The sequence below is a fragment of the Cervus elaphus genome, chromosome 9 (assembly GCF_910594005.1).
Source record: "Cervus elaphus chromosome 9, mCerEla1.1, whole genome shotgun sequence".
Taxonomy (NCBI): Eukaryota; Metazoa; Chordata; class Mammalia; order Artiodactyla; family Cervidae; genus Cervus; species Cervus elaphus.
Genome location: NC_057823.1, coordinates 75,457,742 through 75,468,788, shown reverse-complemented (window position 1 = coordinate 75,468,788; position 11,047 = coordinate 75,457,742). Strand labels below are relative to the sequence as shown.

Here is an 11,047-nt window from a genome sequence, read left to right as displayed (position 1 = left end):
TCTGAGCCTGCAGAAGTGACTCATTACATCCTCTTAAATTCCAGTGCAGTCCCTTTTCTTGAAGGTGACACTGAAGTTAACATATTCAACACGGCTTTCTTTTGACTAGTGTTATCTAATCAAAAAGTTATGGAAAGTATATCTTTTTCCATCTGTTTTATTTTAGCTTATTTGTATTTAAAGTTTGTTTCTTATAAGCAGCATGTATTTGGCTCTTGTTTTTTTATTTCTTCAACCTCTGACTTGTTAGCATGTTTAGACCATTTACATTCCTTTAAGGGAAGCACAAGAAAGCCCTTTAATTTTATTTAATTTTAATTTTTAAAATTAGTTCATCTTCCATTCATCATTTAAATCATAAAGAGGAAAACTCTAATTCTAGTAGTTTTAAATGTACCACATAGTAACTTGATATTTTTATATATTACACCTCATATAAAGTTATTATAAAATATTGGCTGTATTTTCTGTGCTATACATTACATCCTTGTAACTTAATTTATTTTATACTTGGTAGTTTGTACCTCTTAATCCCTTTCACCTATATTGTCTCTCCACCCACCGTTCTTCCCACTGGTAACAATTAGCTTGTTCTCTGTTTTTATGAGCCTGTTTCTTTTTTAAAATATTCATTTATTTTATTTTTTAGGTTCCACATATAATGAAGACATACAGTATTTATCTTTATCTTTCTGACTTATTTCACTAAACATAACATCCTCCAGATCCATTCATGTTGTTGCAAAGGCAAAATTTCATTCTTTATTCTTTTTATGGCCAATATTCTATTGTCTTTTTTATTCATTCATCTGTTGGTGACACTTAGGTTGCTTCCATATCTTGGCTATTGTAAATATTGAAAACATTGAACTGCAAAATTAGTGTTTTTATTTTATTCAGATATATACCCAGGAGTGGAATTGCTGTATCACATGGTAGTTCTATTTTTCACTTTTTGAGAAACCTCCATATTGTTTTCCATAGTTGTTGTTCCAATTTACATTCATACCAACAGTGTACTTCAGTACAGTTCAGTTAAGTCACTCAGTCATGATCGACTCTTTGCGACCCCATGAATCGCAGCACACCAGGCCTCCCTGTCCATCATCAGCTCCCGGAGTTTACTCAAACTCATGCCCATTGAGTCGGTGATGCCATCCAGCCATCTCATCCTCTGTGGTCCCCTTCTCCTCCTGCCCGCAGTCCCTCCCAGCATCAGGGTCTTTTCCAATGAGTTAACCCTTCGAATGAGGTGGCCAAAGTACTGGAGTTTCAGCTTCAGCGTCAGTCCTTCCAATGAACACCCAGGACTGATCTCCTTTAGGATGGACTGGTTGGATCTCCTTGCAGTCCAAGGGACTCTCAAGAGTCTTCTCCAACACCACAGCTCAAAAGCATCAATTTTTCAGCACTCAGCTTTCTTCATAGTCCAACTCTCACATCCACACATGACCACTGGAAAAACCATAGTCTTAACCAGACGGACCTTTGTTGGCAAAGTAATGTCTCTGCTTTTATTTATTTATTTATTTATTTATTTTTTTTTTTTTTTGGGGTCCGACTGAATTCAACAAGTATTTATTGAGTGCCTGTTACACGCAAGATTTTGTTTCAGATACTTGGGACACATCAGAGGATAAAACAACGGTCCCTGCCCTCATGGAGCTCACAGTCTAGCATTTACGACCACTTCACCTGGATGCAGTGACCCTGGGCAAGTCACTGCCTCTGTCCTCGGCCACCCGATGCAGGAGTAGGGAGGCCCAGCTCAGACACAGGGAACTGGCCGGCTGTGCTGGAGATGCCAAACAGGGCCCCTGCCCTCAGCCCACCACCCAGACAGTCGAGAGGGCTAGAAGCTGGCTTTTAATGATAAAGTACAGGAGGCGGGGGCACGGACTGGCGCCGGTAGTCTGCTAGGCTGCTGCCTCGGGGCCTGGGCCGGCTACACGAACTGCTGCTGCTGCTGCTGCTTCTTCGTGGCTGCCTTGCTGGCAAGGTCCTTGGCCTTCTCCGTAGCTGCCAGTGCCGTCTCCTTGGCCTTCTCCTTGGCTTCCTTGGCTGTTTCAACAAGGGTTTTGGGAGGGGCCTCACCTTGCAGCTTGGCCAAGATGTATTCAAAACCCTTCATAGTCTTGGTCACGTTGCTTTTGAACCGCGCGAGACCAAATTCCTGGACAGCTCTGGAGACACCAAATAAGCTAGAGGAGACCCAGGCTTCCCGGCGGATTTCGGTCCAGCCGCTGTTATCAGAGTTCACACGGTAAACACATCGTTCCTCCACCATCATCAGCCGGGCGTGGTTGATGTTCCAGGTGAAGGTGGTCATGGTCTGGTTTTGTGGGTCCACAATAGAATCCTCCAGGATGTACACTGAGTGAGCAACATTGGCAGGAAACAGTCGCTCAGCCCAGCGGGGCATCCTGTTCGTCTTGGTCAGGAGTCGTCGGGACAGGAGCTTCTGGTCAGAGGTCACCTCTCGGTGCACTATGTCTTCCGTCAAGACATGTTTGCTATAGGGATTCGGGTACCGCTGCCAGAAGGCAGCGAACACTTGGTCCCAGGAACTCCGTAGCACGCTCTGGCCCAGGAAATACTTCACCATCGTCCCGGCCGGGGCGGGCTCAGCGCCCGAGCAGCATCAGGGGTGCGGAGCCCGAGGGGCACGCGGAGGCCGGGCTGGAGCTCGACGCTCGGCCGCCAGGCTAGCAGCAGATCAGTCGCTGCAGCGCCGCACCCAACCAGCCTCCACCACCCCCGCCGCCATGAGGAATTATCTATTTATTTTTTTTATTAGTTGGAGGCTAATTACTTCACAACTTTTCAGTGGGTTTTGTTATACATTGATATGAATCAGCCATAGATTTACACGTATTCCCCATCCTGATCCCCCCTCCCACCTCCCTCTCCACCCGATTCCTCCGGGTCTTCCCAGTGCACCAGGCCCGAGCACTTGTCTCATATGCTATCTAGGTTGGTCATAATTTTCCTTCCAAGGAGTGTCTTTTAATTTCATGGCTGCAGTCACCATCTGCAGTGATTTTGGAGCCCCCCAAAATAAAGTCTGACACTGTTTCCACTGTCTCCCCATCTATTTCCCATGAGGTGATGGGACCAGATGCCATAATCTTAGTTTTCTGAATGTTTAGCTTTAAGCCAACTTTTTCACTCTCCTCTTTCACTTTCATCAAGAGGCTTTTTAGTTCCTCTTCACTCTCTGCCATAAGGGTGGTGTCATCTGCATATCTGAGGTTATTGATATTTCTCCCAGCAATCTTGATTCCATATTGTGCTTCTTCCAGCCCAGCATTTCTCATGATGTACTCTGCATATAAATTGAATAAGCAGGGTGACAATATACAGCCTTGATGTACTCCTTTTCCTATTTGGAACCAGTCTGTTGTTCCATGTCCAGTTCTAACTGTTGCTTCCTGACCTGCATATAGGTTTCTCAAGAGGCAGAGTTCCCTTTTTCCCACAGCCTCAGCAACACTTTATTTTTTGTCTTTTTGACAGCACCATTCTGAGGAATAAGGTTATATCTCTTTGTGATTGGATTTGCATCTCCTTGATGACTAGTGATACTGAGCATTTTTTAATGTGTTTGTTGGGCCAACTGTGTCCTTTTTTTAAAAACTGCTTATCAAGTCTACCCGTTTTTTTAATTGGATTGTCTTTTTGACATTGTGTTGTGTGAGTTCTCTGTATATTTTGGATATTAACCCCTTATCAAACATAATTTGCCAATATCTTCTCCTTTTCATTAGGCTGTCTTTTTGATTTGTTGATGGTTTCCTTTACTGTACAAAAGCTTTTTAAGTTTGAATAGGTCCCGTTTCTTTATTTTTGCTTTTATTCTTCTGTCCGAGGAGATATCCAAAAAATATTGTTAACATCAGTGTCAAAAAGTGGACAGACTATGTTTTGTCCTAGTTTTATAATTTCAGGTCTTACATTTAAGTCTTTATTCTTTTTGATATAATGGTTTTCTTGATTTTTCTTTCTGATAGCTAAAATTGTTAGTGCATAAAAAAGCAGTTTATTTCTGATATGTTAATCTAGTATCCTGCAACTTATCTGAAATCATTTATTAGTTCTAATAGTTTTTGGTGGAGTCTTTAGGATTTTCTATATATAGTATCAAGTCATCTGCAAACAGTGAGTTTTACTTCTTTCATTCTAATATGAATTTATTTCTGGGACTTCAATGCCATGATAAACAGAGATGGTGAGAGTGGGCATCCTTGTTTGTTCCTGATCTTAGAGGAAAATTTCAGCTTTTCATCATTGGGTATAAGTTAGCTGTCAGTCTGTCATACATGGCCTTTACTATGTTGAGGTATATTCCCTCTATACAACTTTGCTGAGAGTTTTTCATCACAAATAGGTGTTGAATTTTTTCAAATGAATTTTCTGTATCTATTGAGATGATCATGTAATTTTTATCCTTTGTTTTGTTCATGTAGTGTATTACATTGGTGATTTACACATATAGAACCATCATTTCACCCCTGGAATAAATCCCATTGATCCTGACATATGCTCCTTTTTATGTATTGTTGAATTTACTTTGCTAAATTTTTTGTTGAGGATTTTTGTTGAGGATTTCCTGATATGTTCATCAGGGATATTGGCCTGTAATTTTCTTTCTTTTCTCTTTTTGTAGTGTCTGGTTTTGTTATCAGGGTAATTCTGACTTTGTAGAATGATTTTGGGAGTCTTCTACCCTCACTGACTTTTTTGGAAAGTAGTTTGAAGGATAGGTATTAATTTTATAAGTGTTTGATAGAATTCCCCTGTGAAGCTGTCAGATCCTGTTCTTTGTAGGGAGTGTTTTGATTACTGACTCAATTTTAATGTTAGTAATCAGTCTGTTCAGATTATCTATTTGTTATTGATTGAATCTTGGAAGATTGTATGTTACTAGGAATTTATTCATTTCTTCTAGTTTATCCAATTTGTTTGCATATAATGGTTTGTAGCATTTTCTTAATGATTGCTTATATTTTAGGGCTTCCCTGGTAGCTCAGCTGGTTTATATTTTGGTTGTATCTTCTGCACTTTCATTTCTAATTTTGTTTGTTCAAGTCCTCTCTCTTTTTTCTTGATGAGCCTGGCAAAAGGTTTATCAATTTTTAAAAAAATCTTTAAAAAAACAAAATAAAACAAAAAACCCTGCTCTTAGTTTTACTGATGTTTTTGGCCTCTATTTTACTTCTGGTCTGATTTTTATTATTTCTTACTTTCTTCTGACTTTGAGTTTTGTGTGTTCTTTTTTCATTTCTTTAGATGGAAATTTAGGTGATTTATTTGGTATTTTTCTTGTTTATTGAGGTAAGCCTGTAATCTTCCCACTTAGAACTCTTTTTGTTGCATCCCATAAATTTTGGATAGTTTTGTTTTTATTTTCATTTATTATTAAGATATTTTCTGATTTCCTCTTTGATTTCTTTGTTGACTCAGTCTTTTTTTAGTAGCAAGTTTGTTTAGTCTCCACATGTTTGTGTGTTTTTAAAAATTTATCTTCCTCTAATTGATTTCTGAGGCTTTACTGGTGGCTCTGTGGTAAAGAACCTGCCTGTCAAGTGGGTGACATGACTTTGATCCCTGAGTTGGGAAGATCCCCTGGAGAAGGAAGTGGCAACCCATTCCAGTATTCATGCCTGGGAAATCCTATAGACAGAGAAGCCTGGAAGGCTACAACCCATGGGGTCACAAAAGAGTCAGACATGACTTAGCAACTAAACAATAACAAATTGATTTCTAGCTCCATACCATTGTGGTTGTGATATAATTTCAATCTTCTTAAATTTATTGAGAGTTGTTTTATGGCCTAGCATGTGATATATCCTAGAAAAAGTTCCAGGTACACTTGAGAATTTTTTTGAATGGATTGTCCTGTAGGTATTTATTAAGTTAATCTGGTTTAGTATGTCATTTAAGGTCAGTGTTTCCTTGTTGATCTTCTCTATCCATTGGTGAGAGTGGGTGTTAAAGTCCCCTACTATTTTTGTATTACTATTAATTTCTCACTTTCTGTCTGTTAATTTTTGTTTTATATATTTAGGTGCTCCTAAACTAGGTACAAATGTTTATCAATATTATAGCCTCTTCATGGATTGACTCTTTTATTTATATAATGTTCTTCTTTGTCATTTATTATAAGCTATTTTAAAGTCTACTTTGTCTGAGTATTACTACCCCAGATTTATTTTTGTTTCCATTTGCATGGAGTATCTTTTATCCTTTTAGACATTTACATTTAATGTGATTATTGATATGGTTAGGTTTCAGTTTATCCTCTTGCTTTTCATCTTCTATATGCCTTATCTGTTCTTTGTTTTCTTTTCCTTCCTCTTTTTATGCCTTCATTTGGAGTAATTGTAGTTTTTTTTATTCCATTTTGCCTCTGTTAGTTTTAACTCTGTTATTTTAGTGGTTGATTTAGGGTTTAAAGACATGTTTAACTTACCACAGTCTACATTCAAGTGGTATTATACCACTACATATATTGTGAAAATTGTGTAAATACTTTATGGTAGTATCCTTCCATTTTTATCCTTCCAATTTAGTGCTCTTGTTTTACACGTACTTACATATGAATATATGTTACATATCCCATAATATGTTGATATTCTTTTTCTTCAAAAAGTCCATTGTTTTAATGACATTTAAATAATAATGAAAAAAGAAGTATTTACCCCTGGAGTAACCATTTCTGCTATTTTTAATTCTTTGTGTAGATCCATATTTTCATCTAGTATCATTTTCTTACTGCTTCAAGGCCTTACTTTACCATGTTTTGTAGTGCACATCTGCTGTTGACAATTTCTTTCGAAAGACTTCTATTTCATCCTCAATTTTGAAAGATATTATCACTGAGTATACAATTTTGGGTTGACCATTTCTTTCCATACTTTAAGGATGAATTCTCAGCTGTATCTCCTCAATTGAAGGGAATCCCTGTTTTTTGTTACTTGGTATCTAGTATGTTGAAACTGTGCTTTCATGTATTTTATTGGTTTAAGAAAAAATAAAAAATAAAAAAAATACCTTCATAGCAAAAAAATCATTTCAAGTGGGAATATAAGTTTAGTCTCTAACTTCATCTTGTGTGAAAGCTTTTGCATTATATTAATACTTGATAGAGAAAATTTGTACTAAATTTTACAAAACAACTAAATAGATAACAGTGATTATCCGTGGAGATGTCTATCAGCCTGTCATCACCACCCAGGTTAGTTCAGCTGTGTTGCTGCTGATTAATGTCTAAACTTCCAGAAACAGAGATGATGCTGAGCCCTTGATTTGGCACCATTCTTTGAAAATATTAACTAGCCACTTGATAGTTACTACAATAAGTTGTGTGTTTTGGACCCCTTCCACCATGGAATGAGGAGAGATTAATGTTGACTGGGATTAGAATACATTTTGGGTATGGTTTTGAGTTTCCTGTCCACAAAGATTTAGGTATTTCCACTATCCAAGGGGTGAGTAGTCTTTAATCCATGGACATAGAATTCCACATAATGTGACTTCAGACCAAGAGACCCACTTTACAGCAAAGGAGGTGCAGCTGTGAGTGCTTGACCATTTATTCACTGTTCCATCCTGTACCAAGATCTGCTGGCCTGTCACAGTAGTGAAGTAATGAATGAACATCTTTCCAGGGGCACAGGATATCAGATACAATCTTTCTTAATCAATAACCATTATATGATGCTGTGTCCCCAGCAAGGTCAACTGCATAGGTCTGGAAACCAAGGAGTGGTAGTAGGAGTTGACCTGCTTCCTATTACTTTGAAACTCTTTGAGAAATTTGTTTTCTTGTTCTTATAACTCTGGGTTCTATCGAAACATCCCACCCTCGCCCTCTCCCACAGAGTCCAAAAGTCTGTTCTGTACATCTGTGTCTCTTTTTCTGTTCTGCATATAGGGTTATCATTACCATCTTTCTAAATTCCATATATATGTGTTAGTATGCTGTAATGATCTTTATCTTTCTGGCTTACTTCACTCTGTACAATGGGCTCCAGCTTCATCCATCTCATTAGAACTGATTCAAATGAATTCTTTTTAATGGCTGAGTAATATTCCATGGTGTATATGTACCACAGCTTCCCTATCCATTTGTCTGCCGATGGGCATCTAGGCTGCTTCCATGTCCTGGCTATTATAAATAGTGCTGCGATGAACACTGGGGTGCACATGTCTCTTTCAGATCTGGTTTCCTCAGTGTGTATGCCCAAGAGTGGTATTGCTGGGTCATATGGCAGTTTTATTTCCAGTTTTTTAAGAAATCTCCACACTGTTCTCCATAGCGGCTGTACTAGTTTGCATTCCCACCAACAGTGTAAGAGGGTTCCCTTTTCTCCACACCCTCTCCAGCATTTATTGCTTGTAGACTTTTGGATAGCAGCCATCCTGACTGGCGTGTAATGGTACCTCATTGTGGTTTTGATTTGCATTTCTTTGATAATGAGTGATGTGGAGCATCTTTTCATGTGTTTGTTAGCCATCTGTATGTCTTCTTTGGAGAAATGTCTGTTTAGTTCTTTGGCCTATTTTTTGATTGGGTCATTTATTTTTCTGGAATTGAGCTTCAGGAGTTGCTTGTATATTTTTGAGATTAATCCTTTGTCTGTTTCTTCATTTGCTATTATTTTCTCCCAATCTGAGGGCTGTCTTTTCACCTTACTTATAGTTTCCTTTGTTGTGCAAAAGCTTTTGAGTTTCATTAGGTCCCATTTGTTTATTTTTGCTTTTATTTCCAATATTCTGGGAGGTGGGTCATAGAGGATCCTGCTGTGATTCATGTTGGAGAGTGTTTTGCCTATGTTCTGCTCTAGGAGTTTTATAGTTTCTGGTCTTACATTTAGACCACTGGCCCAGGTGGGATGCATGAGACAGGTGCTCGGGCCAGGTTCACTGGGAGGACCCAGGGGAATCGGGTGGGGGGGGCGGGAGGTGGGAGGGGGGGATCGAGATGGGGAATACATGTAACTCCATGGCTGATTCATGTCAGTGTATGACAAAACCCACTGCAATGTTACGAAGTAATTAGCCTCCAACTAATAAAAATAATTTAAAAAAAAACCAAAAAACTCTGGGTTCTATGGGTCTAGAGATTATGGTCTCAGAGGGAGAATCCATCTACCAGAAGACCCAGAAAGCATCCCATTAAGTTCTAACCCATGACTAAGAATCCAGTCACTTTGATATCCTTGGGCCAAAAAATTAGAAAATAGGGGAAGGGGGAACCACTCTGGTAAGGATAATTGACTATCATCATCAGGAGAAAGTAGGATTGTGTTTATATAATGAACACACCAGATTCAAACACACATCCAGGGGCACCTCTTGGTATTCTGCTGCCTAATTTTGACTGTAAGTGGACAAGGGCAGCAACCTGTGAAAGGCGTGGTGAAAATGGGCTTATACTGACAAAGGAACTAGCTGTGGCATGTGGAGGAGAATCTTGAATTGGTGGTAAGGGAAGGAGGTGATGAATGTCAGCTGAGGCCCTGAGAATAGTTGCAGTGGTGGAGGATATAGTTTGTCCCACTAACTTTCTACTTGCAAGTTTTCCCGGGAAAAGAGAGCAACCAGAATGCTAAAGGAGATGTTTCCAAGTGTGTATTTGTGTGTGTGTGCACTCAGTCATGTCTGACTCTTTGTGACTCTTTGGACTGTAGCCCACCAGGCTCCTCTGTCCATGGGATTTTTCAGACAAGAATACTGGAGTGGGTTGCCATTTCCTCCTCCAAGGGATCTTCCTGACCCAGGGATGTCTCCTGCATTGGCAGGCAGATTCTTCACCTGCTGAGCTATCAGGGAGGCTGCCTATCACTACCAATGGATCTGGGTAGCACACAAGGTAAACCCTTGAATGCTGTGGTATGCTGCCAGATTAGCTACATCAGTATCAAGGCGCTCTTTCCCCCAGCTTTTGTTAGTGTTATCTGCTGGGAGGGTGCAACTGAGTGTCTCCTAGGAACTCATTTCAGGGAAGGCTGTTGCTCACCTAAGGTTGTATCGAGTAATTGGATATAGGAGCAGCCTATATCCAATACTGGACAATGTGGGGAGTCAATTACTTGCCTCAATTCAGGACAACTCTGGAGACCATACTAGCTTCAAAGTTCTCTGTGGGATTGACTAAGACCAACATTTTCAGAGCTCAAACTTTTCTACTGCCGAGTACTGCTTCTTTCACCCACTTACAAGTTGATAAATGCATATCCCAGTGAAATTCATACAAGCGATCTCTATTTCAGAGTCTGCTTCTCAGGGAACCTGATCTATAGCATCTTTTCTTACCCTTATGTACCTTTATGCTTCAAAACAGCATTCAGGCTTCAGTTAATACAAAAATTGATCTTGCAGTTTAGTATAAGACCAATGTGAATCTGTCATGAATGACTATTGTTTCTGCCTTTAAAATCCATTAAGTTTCCTTCTGGCAACTGTAAGCTGGTTTTCCTGGGGAGACACACTTTGTTTTCCTTCTCATTCTCTGTGCTTTGTGTGACATTGGCTCATCCCCAGTTTCTGGGATTGACTTGATTGATTTATGCCTAACCATTAAAAGTATCACTTTTATTCTGACCAAAGTTTAGGAATAAATATGCCACTCAATAAAAGCCAATGAGGCAAAACAAAAATTTCTTGAGTTGCTATAAAAAGGTATAAGCACTTTTCCTATTGGATTTGAACCTGGAAGTCTGTGGTCTGGAACTGTTGGCAATTATTTTGCCCATTGAGATTTGATGCCAACGTTGGGGAGGGCAGAACCAGTGGAAAGAAAGGATCTGGGTCCTTATGTCATTATTTGAGCCCTTAGATCAATACATGCCTGAAACACACATATTCTTGAAATTTACATTATGTGATTCTAAATCTTTCCTCTTTTAAATGAACTATTTTGTCTTTAATTTCCTGAATGTGACACAATTGATGTAGTAACTTGGTGAAGTAATTCATGGAAATGGAAAATTAAATTATCAGTAAAAGGAGCTTTGGTTGGAGGGACAATTGCATGAAATAA

At 39.2% G+C, this 11,047-nt stretch overlaps 1 protein-coding gene across 1 annotated transcript; it reads right to left on the bottom strand.

Moving 5' to 3' along the window:
* Positions 1-1,660: 1,660 nt before the first annotated feature.
* LOC122700534 (PRELI domain-containing protein 1, mitochondrial) lies at positions 1,661-2,772 on the bottom strand. Its single transcript, XM_043913482.1, has one exon. The coding sequence runs from the start codon at positions 2,603-2,605 to the stop codon at positions 1,946-1,948; it is 660 nt and encodes a 219-aa protein (XP_043769417.1). The 5' UTR covers positions 2,606-2,772; the 3' UTR covers positions 1,661-1,945.
* Between the last annotated feature and the right edge of the window lie 8,275 nt (positions 2,773-11,047).

Bases quoted from the DNA above. Each gene is read 5' to 3' on its own strand.
- LOC122700534 (XM_043913482.1), bottom strand. From the start codon at position 2,605: ATGGTGAAGTATTTCCTGGGCCAGAGCGTGCTACGGAGTTCCTGGGAC.